This window comes from Lithobates pipiens, unplaced genomic scaffold (assembly GCF_037356315.1).
Source record: "Lithobates pipiens isolate NorthernLeopardFrog02 unplaced genomic scaffold, aLitPip1_a1.2 Scaffold_13, whole genome shotgun sequence".
Taxonomy (NCBI): Eukaryota; Metazoa; Chordata; class Amphibia; order Anura; family Ranidae; genus Lithobates; species Lithobates pipiens.
Window position 1 is genome coordinate 188,158,180 of NW_027507718.1, and position 16,246 is coordinate 188,174,425.

Genomic DNA, 16,246 nt, shown 5'->3' on the forward strand with positions numbered 1-16,246 from the left:
GTGTAAGATTCTCTTACCACATCCATTCCCTCTGACATTATTTGCAAGTTAATTAAATTGAGATTCTTAAAGCGTTAGCCTGGGGAAGGTAAGTCTTTATCTTCCATTAGCTATTTCTGATCTAGCCAATTGCCAGCCTCCCTAGCAGCATTCCAGCCCCGTCTTGTTATGTGATTCCTGCTTGTGAACGAAGTTTAGACTTCAGTTCATGTGAAGTACACCTGTCCTTTTTTTATTACCCCTGGCATTGTCCTGCATCCACAGGACTCTTCAAACCGGACTCAAGTTCTGCTTCCTTGCTTTTTATAGTCATGATAAGAACCCTTAGTACACAGAATTCATAATTCTTATGAAGTCATATATTGTACCTGTAAAGTATTTCACTGACCCTTATGTAGCACTTTATAGAATTATAGTAGTATTATAAGTTTAGTTGTAAGTACAAATATGGGGCACAGCAGGAGGGGGAGAGGGCAGGGACTATGGAACTATTTTTGACCATTCTCTGTCTTTGTTTAGGTTGAAGTGAAACGTGCAGAGCCTCGTGACAGTAAAAGCCAAACTCCTGGACCTGCAGGATCCAATCAGTGGGGTAATAGGGTCGTGGCCAGCACAGCCAATGGATGGACAGGTCAACCTCCCACATGGCCACAGAGTTACAGTCCACAAGGTGAGACTTTTGGAGGCATTAGTAGCTTGTAAAAATTTAGATATTACCCAGGTTGGTCAAGTAAATGCCCAATGTGTTAAACTAAAGTATAACTAAAGGCAAAACTTTTTTTTTTTTTTTAATGGAGTGGGGAGGGGTTAGAACACCTGTCAGTTTTTGTCTGTCCCTCTGTTAGGGGGATTCGCCCTCTCCATTTGTCCTGTTTACCATTATCCTTGAAAATGAAAGTAAAAAGTCCCAAATTTTAGGTTGTCCCCAGAAAAATAATAGAAGGGAAATCTTCCAGTGGGGACACTAGTTTTGGTGACCTGGGGATCCCCAAGGAATTCTCTTAATTTTGCAGTGATTTTCTCTCTCTACCTGTTTGGCTATTTGAAGGGAAATCTCTAAATATATATATATATATATATATATATATATATATATATATATATATATATATATAATCAGGGGTTCTAACCCTTCCTTACTCTATTCAAAATTGGGAAAGAAATATAAAAATATTTTGTCTATAGTTCTAGATAAAATTTGTGCACGCTTGCAAAACGTTGGCAAACGTCGGTACCCTATATTTCTTTCAATTTTTGGATAAAGTAAAGGAGGATTATTACCCGTCGGAATTTGTTTATTTTTTTACCATCTGTCATTAGGGAGGTTTACCTTCACTTCCTCCACAGTGTGGAATATTCACATTTATTCTCTTTAATCATTGCAAATAGAAATTCACACCATTCTTTTTTTCATTTGCTGACTTTATCATTGTTTTTCCTTAGGCATGTGGATGCCAGCAGGACAGACTATTGGTAAGTAATCCCCTATTAATCTATGTTATTTTTCTTTAACTTGGGCAGATCACTTCATTCTCTCCTACCTCTTTTTGGTTCTTCCTAATGCAGTCTTCTCCACAGGCGGGTACGGGCCTCCTGCTGGCCGGGGTGCTCCTCCTCCACCTCAAGCCTTTACCCCCTTCCTAGTCTCATCACCTCCAGGAAGTTTTCCTGCAGCTCAAGGTTTCCCAACAGGTTATGCAACAACACCTCCATTTGGTAAATTATAATGTTTAAATTTACTTTTACAAAATCCAGTAGTAATTTTTATTTGGTAAGTTAAACTATGTGTGTGTGTTTTTTCTGTGTCATTGCAGGTTATGGCTATGCGCCTCCACCTCCTCCTGATCAGTATGTCACTTCAGGCGTTCCGCCTCCACCTGGTACTCCTGGAGCAGCACCACTGGCATTCCCTCAACCTCCAGGGCAGTCAGCTCAGGATCTTGGTAAACCTGGTGGTCAACAAGACTTTTCTTTTAGCCAATTTGGTAAGTAATGAGAGTAATGTTTAATTAACTTTTTTTATTGAAAATGTAATGTGGCAGTAGTTGGGTGGTTAGCAAGTCTTTCACAGTTCTTGAGCAGAGGCTGGAGCTCTTCATTTGTGAGGGATGTGTGAGGTTCCCTTTATAGCTTTTTATGAATTTGTATGTCCCCTCCCCTGCTAGTTTGGGGCAGACTACTCCACTCCTAACCATGCCATGCATTAACCCTGCTGCCTGGCTGGTTAGCATATCAGGTTGGGGTTTTAGTGCATGCCTTCATCATCCCACGTAAAAAGCCTGAAGAAATCACTCTTTCTAGGAAATGCCTGCTTTGTGAAATTATCCGAGTGGATTTGAACTCTCTCTGAAGGACACAAAAGGTAAGTGATGGTAGGTAGTGGTAGATCATCGTTTTTAACCACTTCCATTATGGAGAGCACCACCCCATTCATTAACATTAGTCTTTTGTCTTTTCTTTAGGGTATCTCAAATGCCCATAGAGTTTAGCTTTTTTCTTAAAAATGTATTTTTATTTTTTTTGAAGAAATTTTTTTTTTGTTTTTCTTTTTTTTTTTTTTTTTTTTTTTTGATGGGTAGTCTATAGTGGGTATTTTGTACCCTAAAAAAACAGTCAAGATAAATCATGTAACAGTATTTGAATGGAAGCTTGGTTAAAAATTAAAAGTACAAACACTAACTATAGGGCATGTATGCCAGTTTTATCATAATTATAGAGCCACAGCACTAGGATTTTTAGATTTTAAATTTCAAAGGGTGTTTCCTCACAATAGAAGTGAGAAACCTCCCTTGTGCCAGGAAGGGTTATGTGATTATAATATAATCTACCTGTTCCACCAGACCACTGAGGCTCATCTGAAATCTGCATCAAAGGAGTATGAAAGGTTTGAATAGTTTGAGGTTTTTTTTTTTTTTTGTTCTGTGAGTTAGGTTTGGCCCTTGTCATTCAGTCATTTCAGAGTTGCTCCTAAAGGATAAGTACACTAAAGTGCATTTGTCTCTTTTGCCCCCTTCCCCTGAGCTAAGTTAACACCCTCACCCCCTCCACAGATGCACACCTACCTTGATCTGACCGCCTCTGGCTCCATTTTGCGTTTACATACAGCCTCACATGTCCATACTGCCTGACCGCACTTGTGCATTAGTGCCCCATAGACTTCTATAGGACTGTTACCCTTTGTCGCTGAACCTAAGACACAGCCCCATAGAAGTGTATGGGGCACTAATGCACAAGCATGGCCTGGCAGTAAAGACTTGTGTTGGATGTAAACAAATGCCAGAGCTTGCATCTGTTGTATTGTTTTTTATTTAACTTTAACTAATTTAAGTTTTATAAACTTTAAATTCATGATAAAGGATTCATAGAGTGCAGTGGAATAGTTGGTAAAACTAAACTGGTTTGAAGAGATTAGATTCTATTTAAGTATGTATTGTTAACTTAAACAAGTACCTTCTATTGCTCTCAGCCTCCAAATTCCTTTCTTAGCTTGCTCCTGAGGTGGACTAGGGACTATAGACTTTGTAGTGTACAAAAAGTGGCGACCACACCAACATAGAACTGGCTTTTGCAGCAAGGTGAACATGAAAAGGGCAATGCACATCACAGACAAAACTTCCCAGCACACTTGCCAGCCTGCAAAACAACCAACTTGGCCCTGTGTAATAGTTCACATTGCTTATGCAAATATATCCCTCTGTTTTTACCCTTAAACTGTTAGACCGAGCCAATTTGGCTGTTTTGCAACAAGGCTGGCTGGTAATTGTGCTGGGAAATATTTTGTCTGTTTTGTGATGTGTTTTTCTAGTGTGTATAGAGAAGTGCACATGACTGCAAATAATGTGCACTGCTTGTTCCAAACAAACAGAAGAGAAGGAGGAAAACGGGTTTGGGATGTGAAGGGATTATTTTTGTAGGAGAGAGCTGGCCATAGATGGATTCAAATTTGGCCAGTTCAGCGGGGACCAGGCGTATTTTGATCCGTCCAATGGCTGGTCCTGTTTGAGAGCATTCAATCTGTACAATGATGGGCTTGCTGAAAAAACTTAGTTTGCTCAATGTTGCAAACCAGCTGGGTCATCTGCTGTAAGAATACAGTGACTCAGCTGGTTCAGTTTTTTTAATTCAGTCCACTGACTGAATGGAAGAAACTGAGCCATGTATGGGCAGCTAAGGGATGCCAGTGTCTTTTAGGTACAGGTCAAGGCCTACAATAAAGACTGAGTCCATCTATGCAAAATGAACACCGTTCAAAGAATGGTACATATACCAGAATATTGTAGAACATTAGTTGTTTAAACCATGAACAAGGGGGCAGTTAAAGTGCAGTAAGAGCCTAGATGTGCATGGCCATGGCCTGTATTCATCTGGTCTTCCCATGTCTACATTGAGAACATGTAAAGCTTGTTCTACAGTAAAATTATATATACAGAATCTCACAAAAGTGAGTATAACCCCCACATTTTTGTAAATATTTTATATCTTTTCATGTGACAACACTGAAGAAATGACACCTTGCTACAATGTAAAGTAGTGAGTGTACAGCTTATATAACATTCTAAATTTGTTGGTCCCTCAGAATAACTTGACACACAGCCATTAATGTCTAAACCGCTGGCAACAAAAGTGAGTACACACCTAAGTGAAAATGTCCAAATTTGGCTCAATTGGCCATTTTTCCCTCCCCGGTGTCATGTGACTAGCTGATGTTACAAGGTCTAAGTGAATAGGGAGCAGGTGTGTTAATTTTGATGTTACCACTCTCTCTCACTCATACTGGTCACTGGACATTGCACCTTATGGCAAAGAACTGAGGATCTGAAAAAAGGAATTGTTGCTCTACATAAAGATGGCCTAGGCTATAAGAAGATTGCCAAGACCTTGAAACTGAGCTGCAGCACGGTGGCCAAGACCATACAATGGTTTAACAGGACAGGTTACACTCAGAACAGGCCTCGCCATGGTCAACCAAAGAAGTTGAGTGCACGTGCTCAGCATCATATACAGAGGTTGTCTTTGGGAAATAGACGTATGAGTGCTGCCAGCATTGCTGCAGAATTTGAAGGGGTGGAGGGGCCAGCTTGTCAGTTCTCAGACCATATGCTGCACAGTGCATCAAATTTTGGTCTGTATGGGTATGAAGGAAGCCTCTTCTAAAGATGATGCTCAAGAAAGCCCACAGTTTGTTGAAGACAGACTAAGGACATGGATTACTGGAACCATGTCCTGTGGTCTGAGACCAAGATCAACTTGTTTAGTTCAGATGGTGTCAAGTGTATGTGGCGGCAACCAGGTGAGGAGTACAAAGACAAGTGTGTCAAGCATGGTGGTGGGAGTGTCATGGTCTGGGGCTGCATGAGTGCTGCTGGCACTGGGGAGCTACAGTTTGAGGGAACCTTGAATGCCAATATACTGTGACATACTGAAGCAGAGCATTATCCCCTCCCTGCGGAGACTGGGCCGCAGGGCAGTATTCCAACATAACGACCCCAAACACACTTCCGAGATGACCACTGCCTTGCTAAAGAGGCTGAGGGTAAATGTCTCCAGATCTAAACCCTATTGAGCATCTCTGCGGCATCCGCAAACGGAAGGTGGGGGAGTTTTGTGATGTCATCATGGAGGAATGGATGAGGACTTCAGTGGCAACCTTTGAAACTGAACTTGATGCCCAAGAGGGTTTAGGCAGTACTGGAAAATAATGGTGGCCACACAAAATATTGACACTTTGGCCCCAATTTGGACATTTTCACTTAGGGGTGTACTCACTTTTTTCTCAGCGGTTTAGACATTAATGGCTGTGTGTTATTTTGAGGGTACAGTAGAGCTGCACGATTAATCGTCAAGAATCATTATCGCGATTTTTTTTTTTTGATTTTTTTCCCAGTTGCGATCTTGACAAAGGTGTTTCAGATTCTGTATATGCAAAGTATTCTCTTTGCTCTTCTGAAGCCACAGCTTTCGAAAAAGAGAAAAACTGGGCAGTCTGCCAAGAATCACAACATTCTTTAGCAGTGGAATTAAGTATAAACTTTGTCAAAGGAATAGACTTAGTGTGTAAATGAGGAAAGTTTAACCACTTTTTCTGACATTTGTTGGTTTCAAGTTAAAATCTTTTTTTTTTTGTTTTGCTAGAAAATTGCTTAGAACCCCCAAACATCATATATATATATTTTTTTATTTTTTTTGTAGAGACCCTAGAGAATAAAATGGTAGTTGCCATATTTTATGTCACACTGTATTTGCACATTTCAAATGCAATTTTTTTTGGAAAAAAATTACTTTAATAAATTAAAGTAAAGTTAGCCCAATTTTTTTTTTTTTTTGTATAATGTGAAAGATTTTACATTGCGGGAATTGAGAGAATTGTGATCTTTTTATTCTAAGCAAAAAAAATGTGATTCTCATTTTAGCCAGAATCCTGCAGCTCTAGGGGACAGTAAATTTCCACTGTTATACAAGCTTGTACATTCACTACTTTGTAGCAAAGTGTAATTTCTTCAGTGTTGCATGAAAAGATATATTTACAAAAATGTGAGGGGTGTACTCCTGTGAGATACTGTATAGATCGCTATATCTCTAGGAATGGCTCCATAAAAGACTTGTAGTTGGATTTTTTATAATGTAGCTAACCCTTCTGGGGGGGGGGGGGGGGTTCAATTATTTGTGATCAGGCCTTCAGAAAGTGTAGTATCAATGATGATCTATATGAAGTTGCAGACCTAGTTATCTCATGCAATAAGTAGGGTCTAGTAGAGGGCTCACAGTGGTAATTTTTGCTATTGGGTCAGTTTCCAAAAAGATTTAATAAGTGGGCACTGCCTTTAAATATGGGAGAGGGAGCAGAGTATCCATCCAGCAGTGTCCCACCTATTTAAGGGTACTGCATCTATCACTGACCTGGAAGTTTAAAATGAATCCTCAGTGTATTGGTGTTCAAGAAAGTATACATTAGATGTTTAGAGAGGGTATGAGACAACAAACTGCTTCCAGTTGACTAAGTATGCTGGAGGGTTTTGATGTGCACCTATGAGCAGTTTTTACAGTGACAACATGCGTTGAGATGAAGTGATTCACCTGAAGTGAGCAAGAACTTTTCTTCTAATGGATTGACAGTTTTTTTGGTGTTGTAGTAGGGAGTTTGGGAGGCTCTTGAGAAAGTTACAGGAAACCGTCTCTAAAATACCAGCAGTTTTTGTCCACATCTGTTGAGGCCTCAACGGTTTAGCCCCAAAAAAGCAAAATGCGTCTGAGGACAGGAGCTGAAGCCATCTTTTAACCCATCTCATTCATATTTATTCAACAGGCAGTTGATGTGTGCAGACTGTCACCATTTTGTTGGAGATATTTAATCTGGTAAAAGTTTAGAATACCAAAAACGGATAGCAAATTGAGAACATACTAGGGTGAACTGATATGGTGATTATACGGACTTTCATGTGGCGACCAATTTAGAGATTCAAAGCACCAATGGCTGGTCAGGACTTGATGAGTGATTTGTAAAGCTTTGTGTTTTATTTTTATTTTTTTAAAATGACAAACATATCATATTTGCCACCACTGTGCAGCTTGCTTTGCACAGAGTGGCCCCGATTCTCTTCTGGGGTCCCTTGGTGACTCCTTCTGCTCATAGCAGATAACCCCCTAGGAGAAGCGCTCTCCCTGGGGGTTACCATGTGTGCACGCTCCCGAGTCCAGTATTTTTCGTCCGTAGACACGAATGCCCCGCATAATTGTATTTCATTGACGGCAACGGAAGCCAATGGCTGCGTTGCTATCAATCTATCCAATCGAGAGCCGGGTCCCCGTACAGAGAGGGAGAGCGCGTCTCTGCCGAGGGAATGAAGGGGCTCGGGTAAGTAAAATTGGGAGGCTGGGGGGGGTCGGTCACTGCCAGAAGTTTTTTTTTTTTTTCACCTTAATGCATAGAATGCATTAAGGTGACAAAACATTGCATTACAACCCCTTTTTAACCACTTAAAGACTAAGCCTCTTTCTGAGATTTGTTGTTTACAAGTTAGAAACATTTTTTTTTTCTTGCTAGAAATTCACTTAGAACCCTAAAACATAATGGGGAAAAAAAAAAAAAAAATATATATATATATATATATATATATATATATATATATATATATATATATATATATATATATATATATATATATATATATATATTTATATATATATATATATATATACACCCTAGAGAATAAAATGGCGGTCGTTGCAATACTTTCTGTCACACCGTATTTGCGCAGCAGTCTTACAAGCAGACTTTTTTTAATTAAAAAGTAAGGCAACAGTAAAATTAGCCTAATTTTTTTTTTAATATTGTGAAAGATAATCTTACGCCAAGTAAATTGATATCCAATATGTCACACTTCAAAATTGTGCTCACTCATGGAATGCGACAAACTTTTACCATTAAAAATCTCCATAGGTGATGTTAAAATTCTACAGGTTGCATGTTTTGGGCCCTCTCTCGCTGCTAAGTGATCTTGCGGCGAATCTACCACAGACCACTTTTATCTGAAAGTGGACCGCCTGCTGAAGAGGAGGATACCGGGTTATGGCAGCTACATGCTGCCAATACAACAATATTCCTCTTCAAAGTACCGACGTAAAACTGCGGCAGGTGGTACATCAGTGGTTAAAGGATAAGTTCACCTTTAAATAAATGCACTTTTTTTTTGCAGGTAGAAAAATGTGCATTTACTATTTTATTTTATTTTTTAGGAGCCTGAAAAGCATTGTATCTGTGATCAGCAGATCGCTGATGACATTCAGGGTTTCTGCAGATGGTCAGTGTAAGCTGTCTCACGCTACACTGTTTCACTCCGATGGGAAGAATCCATGAACTTCCACAGCGCACGCAACAGTGCCGTGGTAGTTCATTGAAAACTACAAAAAGAACAGCCGCAAAGGATTTTTGTAACTCCCTAAATTAATGACATGGCTGTGTGGGCAGAGTGCCACACAGTTACGTTTAAAAAAAAAAAAAAATGACAGCTGGTATGGGGGAACTTCTCCCCCTACTGATGTCACACAGGTGGCGACTGCATGAGCGGGGAATATGTTACAAGGACGGGTTGTGGAGGGTAGAGTTCAAACTCTGTAATATGATGATTGGGATCTGAGCAAGCTTCATCTTGCGTTGCAGATCTGAGATCTGTGCCCTTTTCAGTTAAACATAGAAGTTCACCAGTTTCATATGATGAGAGCAGCTTTGAAGCAATAGGAAATGGATGTTTAGGAGTGCAGGACAGAAGTCTGGAGTTCCTACAATGTGGCAGATATGTGTTTGCACGTGAAAGAAAAAAGGGTTATAGTAGCAGTTTTACTTCCCCCCCCCCCCCCCCCCCCCCCCCCTGGCTTGCAAAGGTTTCTCTTGCCATATATGGATAGATGGTGATCAGAGCACTGCCGAAATTAGTGTGAGGAATTCCTCTGGTCTTTTGGAAAAATCTGTCCCTTCTCTTCGTAATGACGGAAGTGACATCTGGTGGCTTTTTTGTGATGGTAGGTCATTTAGACACAGTATTTTATACCCTCTGTCAAGGACAGTGGTTCTTAACCTGGGGGTCGGGACCCTCTCGGGGTGGGGTCGTACGATGATTTGCCCAGGGGTCCCCAAATCCTGGGCTGTTCCTGAAGCCCGTGTCACTCTCCCAACCTTTTCATGGCTGCCTAGCAGGGCTGTTCCTGGAGCCTGTGGCCAACCACTCAGCCTCTTTGCAGCCACCCATTCAGTTCTCGGCATGGGTGAGGGGCAGAGGCTAGAGGTCAGCTGACTTGTGAGGAATGTGAAGGGGGAGGGGCTGGAGGAGATCCTATCTCCTGATTTCGGGATAGGTGTCACTGCTGCGAGACAAAGTGAGTAACACTACCTGTGGTCAGAGTTGCCATTAAAGTGGTTGTAAACCTTACAACACACTTTGACCTACAGGTAAGCCTAGATTAAGGCTTACCTGTAGGTCCAATAAATATCTCCTAAACCTACACGGTTTAGGAGATATTCATGCACCGTAGACAGCGGCGCACAGGCACAATGAGCGCGCCGCCGTCAACGGCGATATGCCGCAAGGGGCTCCTGTGCGCATGTGCGGGAGTGACATCACCGCGGCTTCGCCGAATGACAGCGGCGGAGCAGCGAGACCCACCGAGAAGGTGTATCCCCCGGACTACAGGGGACAGCGGTGACTTTGCTGGCTCCTGTGTCAGGTAAGTGACACATAATGGACTACTAGTCCATTATGCTTTACCTTTGCAGGGAATGAAAGAGGAAGTAAACTCATCAGGGTTTACTTCCTCTTTAAGACCCCAATACAGTCCTCAGATTAGCAGATGACCTTGATCAAGAGCATCTATGTTGCCCCCCCCCAAACCGAACTGCCACTCATCCCATTCCCCCCACTCCCAACCAAGGAATAAAAATAGACTACATGGAAGAGAGAGGAAAAGAGGGGGAGGAACAAAGAAAAAGGGAGAGAAAGAATAAGTGAAAGAACAACAAAGACTGCTAGAGAGATGGATGGGGGAAAAAAGAAATTAGGATAGAGAGATGAAAGGGAAAGAAAGGAGAACAAAGAGTGTTATCCTGAAATGTACCATAAGAGGTTATAATACTGTAGGAGTGTAAGGGACTCTGGGAGCACTAAATGTCTGTGGGTTAGGGACGCAAATTACTTGTCTTGGGTGCTAGCAACCCATGCTACGAAAATAATTTTACGGTTATGGGTCCCCACAACTTGGGAAATTTTATCAAGGGGTCGAGGCATTATAAAGGTTGAGAACCACTGGTCAAGGTGGAGTTTAGTGGTGACAGGGCAGTTGGTTATAATTGGCTATGGCTTTTTGTAACAACATTCCCTATAAATATTGGGATTTAGCTTTTATATATATATATTTTTTTTTTGTGCCATTTAGGCCGTCCACTTGAAGTAGACCTAAACCCGGTGCCCTAAAATCTCATATAAACCTACCATAAGCCTTTCATTAACTACTTTACTACTTGAGCAGTTTAATTTTCCACACTCATTTTAAAATCTCCATTTTATAAATTCAATTATATATTTTCTAAAGAGCAGAGGCCCAGTAGAATAAAATGGTGGCAGTTGCAATTTTTATGTTGCACGATATTTGCATGACTGTTTTGACCTTTTTTATTTATTTATTTTTTTAAGTATTTTTAATTTTAAGAAAAAACACAAAAATTTTAGTGCACACTTTAAAGTACTGTAAAATTGAAAAAAAAAATAGAATTGTTTCTACAATGCTTTATCCAGCTAGAGTTAAGATATGCTTCATAGAACAGTAATTAAATATGTTTTTGTTTCTATATGCATCATTTTTAGTGCCTGGAAAGCCTCTGCTTTGTTTGAAAGGCTTGTTTATGGCATAAAGGTAGGACTGTTACTTGTAGCAGTTTATCAGCTTTATTGTGTTAGGATTTTCTTGTAATCCTAATTGATTAGAGGGTTTAAGACATACCAACATAAGAAAAAAGAAAAAAAACGCCAGTGTCATAATTTTTTAGTTTTATATACAAATATTGTGTCTACAAGATATGACAGTGCAGAAAATTAGAAAACACAAATAAGATGCATAGGAATCAACAGCATGTAAATAGGAGGGTGAAAGATGGCATGACCCCTTAATAACAAGCATTGTTCAGTAGTGAGCTTAACTTAGGTGTCCATCGCAGTACTTAATAGGTACTTTAAAACCATACTGGTAAATCTGGCTTTTGTCCAACAAAATGTTGTAGCCCAGTAACCAAGATTTGGTTGGCAGTGTCTTAAATCTAAACCCCAAAATAAAAATGTAACAAATTGCAACTTATCAATGCTTAAAGTGATATTAAAGATTTTCGCAATAGTTTTGCACATGCCCGATCCCTGTCTTCTCGGGTCCCCCACCGACACTTATAGCTCCTTTTTTCCTTGACAAGTTCCCCCAATAGCAAGCCACTTGCTATGGGGGCACTGGTGCATGCCCATAAGAGACAGAGGCGCAGCTCAGCCATGTTCCCCTGCTCTCTCCTTATTGGCTCACTGGCTGTGATTGTCAGCAGTGTGAGCCAGTGGCTCCCCCTGTTGTCTCAGCCAATGAGGATCTCCCTCACATCGCTGGATCGAGAGGGGGATCAGGTGAGTTTTGGGAGGGCCGTGGGGGGAGCAGCTCACACATGGAATGCATGAAGGTTTAAAAAAAAAAAAAATTCAGCCTTCATAACTACTTTATTTTCCTGTGTTTTTCACCTGGTGATCTGCCCAGTAACACGCTTCCTATTTAGGGTGGAGAGAAGCAGAGGAGCCACCCTTGAACAGCAGCATTGTCAAACTGTGAAGATGATGGTGTTAGTATAGTCCTACATCTGTTAGTGCATCTAAGGAAATAATGCCAGATTCTCCAGCTAACACTTTTTAAGCAGTTGCAACAACAGGTTATTTTTATTTTATTTTTTTCATTTTTGATAAAGATTTTACAAAAAATGAATAAAAACTGACCATTTTAGGAATACTTATTAAAGCTGCAGATACTCAACTTCTTTTTTTTTTTTTTTTTTTTTTTTTAACAGCCAGACATCCATGGTGCCAGTTTCTTTTGGGAGTCTTCATTGGCCAGTACTGGGTGATTTAACTCCTGTGCACTGTTGCTGTGGCTGAAATGTAAACTGCACAGCTCAGTGTACATTGTAGAGGACTGCGAAGCAGGCAGGTAGATTTATTTGTCTCTTCTGAGGTAAATAGCCTGCCTACCTGCAAGTAGTTTGACTTTAGTTTTTTAGGGCCTCTTTCACACCATGGTGTAGAGACATTTACTCTTTCTGCACGTGTTTTGCAAAAGCACAAAAAAAAAAAAATGTTCTGTCCTGTTCACACCACAACACTGGTATCGTGTAGATTTTTTTTTTTCTGCGCAGGCATCTGCAACGTTTTATGCAGTTTTCTGCACAGGAAAAAACTGACATGACATCAACATTGGTGTGAATAGGGTACATAACTGACCTGCATGTTCACTCGCATGTAAACTGATGTGAAATTGATGTGTCTGCAAGTGAAATCTGCAGGGTTTTCCCATCAGTTTTCATGCGCGTATGGTGTGAACAAGCCCTAAATGTTTAATCTCAAACCTCTAACTGCCACATTTTGATGGACAGCTTGCTCTGTTAAAGCAGAACTGGACCATGTTCACTCCGATGGTACGAAATCCAAGAGGGTTCAGATGCCAGTTTTTGACATATTGATTGGGCATTGCGGGATGACATAACTCCAGCATATGCATAGAAGTCAGTTATCCTGGCATACAGGGACTGTGCTGGGGATAGATATTGAGCTGCAAATGTCACAGCACTAAGGCAGGTAGGTTTATTTTCTTGCAGAAAAGACATTGCCTGCCCTACGTTTTTTTTTAATGTTGCCTTTAGTTCCACCTTAATGAAAAAAAATGAAAGTTTTATATATTTGCTGGATGACTCTCTAGTACTCTGTACTCTACCTTGGGGTAAAAGTTTAGTTTCTGTTGCACCCTTAAAAATTCAGCGTGGATGAGAGAAGACATGCTAGAAATGCTGCCCAACTTTTCTAATGTTGTACAATACACAAATTAAGTTTAGATATGCTATAAACCTGAAATACAAAAAAAATTTTATGGAAAATTCTATACCCAAAGTGTGCCCATCTGCTTTTGCAACTTAAAGAAAAACATGGCGATTTGACAAGATAGTAGAGTGCATGTGTTATGGTATGCATTTGGGGGGGAAACCACAGAACAGTTTACCCTGTTTTCTTAAACATCCCTGTGTATTGGTTTTGATTGCACAATCTTTATGCTTGTCTGTTTCTTTGCTATAGGATATGGACAGGATATGAGTGGGTTTGGACAGAGTTACTCTGACCTCAGCCAACAACCCCCCTCATACACGACAGCAACAACTGCACCGGCATCGGCAGGCCCGCCTGCGGGTGGCAGTGGCTTGGGAAGAGGACAGAATCACAATGTGCAAGGATTTCATCCTTATAGACGTTAACATCAGGGAATGGGGTGCACAGTGGAAACAAAAGGACGCATCCACCTCTGAACTTGTGACAATCACCTGGTCAAGACACATCCTGCTTAGAGACTTGTGGAGGTTCTATGATTTGAAGGAGAAGCTGTGGGTGTTTGGACAAGAGTTTTTACATCTTTTTTTTTGACCCATCAGCACAAATAAAGCCAATGAGTCACTGGTTCCAAACAGGGTCTTGAAAACATCTGCAGCTTTAATGGAACTCTTCAGGTTTATTGGTTCATATTGTTTTCCTTATTTTGGGGGAATTTTTTTCTCTGAGCCTTTGTTTTACCATTAATTGTAAACTTTTATGTTTAAAGATAAAATATATACATTTAAAAATTGTGAATTTTTTAAACAAAAAGATTTTCTACTATGTATGCAGGTTTATTTTTTAATTTAATTGCAGGGTTTCCGGTAACACTGGAGTTCAGAAAAGTTTTAACTCCTTGCTTCTGAATATATTTTTCATTAATTTTATTTTATTTTGGGGGTTGTGGGTTGTTGAGTGCAATAAGTCAGCATCTCTGAGTTACCCAGTGATTTCCTACTGAGTGTAGTTCTTGATTTTGTTACTTGACATGAGGCAGAGTGCAGGGAACAGTCACCTGCTCAAAAGTCACCAATGCAGAGACTTGATATGTGCCCCTTACTTATTGCATTCTAACTGCAAGTTCTCTGGGGTATTGGAGCCATCTCTAGGTGTAAATTCCTCAGGCTGAAGGTGTGCAGTGCATTTTGCACTAACTGGTGAATACCTCCTGGTTTGAATAAAAAAATCATTTTGGATGATACATTTTGGTGATGTTTCTTATTATTAATCCGTTTACATTTTGTAACTGCTTTGAGGCTGCATTCACTTAGCTTTGCATTCCGAATCTATTCAAAATAGCAGAAAATCTCGGGGCGCCCAGGCGATCCTGTCGCTTCCAATGGTACCCTGATGGCGCCGCAATTTTGCAGTGATCCGGTGACAATTGCGGGTGCCATTGGAAGTGATGGGGATCACACGGGTGTCCCATGATTTGCCGCTATTTTCAATTGCCTTGATTTCGTCTGCAATTTTGGAAATCCAAGATGTGAATGGAACCTTACTATTGAAGATAAAAATTGGAAGACCACGTTCTGTCCTATGAACAGGTGTTTGGATACACAAAGATTAAAGCGTTTGTTAAGCCAAAAAAAAGTTGCTGCTCCTGTCCCTTTTTAATGTGCAATTAGCATGGTGCTGACCAAGATTTACCATGTCTGCTGAGCCGAGAGATCATAGTCTGTGTGTGTCAGCTCTCCTGTCTCTCTGTGCCCATCTTCATCTCCCCGTCCTCCTCCTCTCTCTCCCTCTTCCTGTCAACATGTAGTTTGGAGTGAGAAAGATGATCTCCTACAATCCCAGCCCCGCCCCTCTCCCCTCCCCTCTCATTTCATACACACTGCATTGAGGGCCACAGGGAGGAAGATAAGATTCCTCTTCTGACTTATCTTGCATATGTCAGAAGGAATCTGTGTCCCTCCTACTAGATATAGAGATGATATAGGACAATTGACAAAGCTAAAAAAAGGCTAATAAAAGGAATTTACACACAAAATAAATGCTGCAATGCTTAGGGAACCGTGTACTGTGCGCCTGATTAATTGGGTTAACAATCACTTTAAAGCCAAATTCCAGGAAAATGGGGGGGGGGGATTCTACCCTTGCAGGAGCTTTCAACATGGAAATAAATCCAGAATAAACTGGAATTACAATGAAGGTGGAACTCCAGAATAAAGACCTGGTTCAAAAGTGAAACCCCAGTACATGCAATAAATAAATTAAAAAAAAAACTTTACCTATAAAACTAATTGTGAAAGTAACACAAAATAGTCTTCTAACCGTTTGCCGGCCACCCTATAGCACATTTACTGCTACAGGACAGCCACGCAGGATCACGTATGTATACGTGATCCTGCACTTCCAGTGGTATGCTCCCATGTGAATCTACAGAGCCGGAGTTGACGAGCGGGTCCCACGGATCATTCTGTACATAGGTAGAAAGGCAATCTGCCTATGCAAACAAGACAGATTGCTGTTCTGTCAGTACAGAAGGCATGGATTCTGTTCCTGTAAAGCAGGAATATCGATCCATGCCTTCCACTAGTAAAAGCATCTCCACTACACTGAAACACCAGCTAGGCACACAGTTAACGCTTTGATCACCC

General features: G+C 40.7%; 1 protein-coding gene across 6 annotated transcripts in view; it reads left to right on the plus strand.

The window, feature by feature from the left end:
• The window catches only part of DAZAP1 (DAZ associated protein 1), a 46,840-nt gene extending 31,996 nt beyond the window's left edge, over positions 1–14,844 (plus strand). Inside the window, exons 8-14 of one of the 6 annotated variants that reach the window (XR_013272237.1) lie at positions 520–670; positions 1,444–1,473; positions 1,567–1,716; positions 1,815–1,985; positions 2,302–2,362; positions 11,352–11,400; positions 13,854–13,928. Coding sequence is in view for 5 of the 6 variants with exons in the window: in XM_077475992.1 (XP_077332118.1) it covers positions 520–670; positions 1,444–1,473; positions 1,567–1,716; positions 1,815–1,985; positions 13,854–14,029 (678 nt within the window). In the remaining variant the exon portion in view is untranslated. Of the gene's footprint in view, positions 1–519; positions 671–1,443; positions 1,474–1,566; positions 1,717–1,814; positions 1,986–2,301; positions 2,363–11,351; positions 11,401–13,853 lie in introns of all 6 variants that reach the window. The other 5 variants (XM_077475995.1, XM_077475996.1, XM_077475994.1 and 2 more) reach the window with 5 other exon arrangements.
• Positions 14,845–16,246: the final 1,402 nt, after the last annotated feature.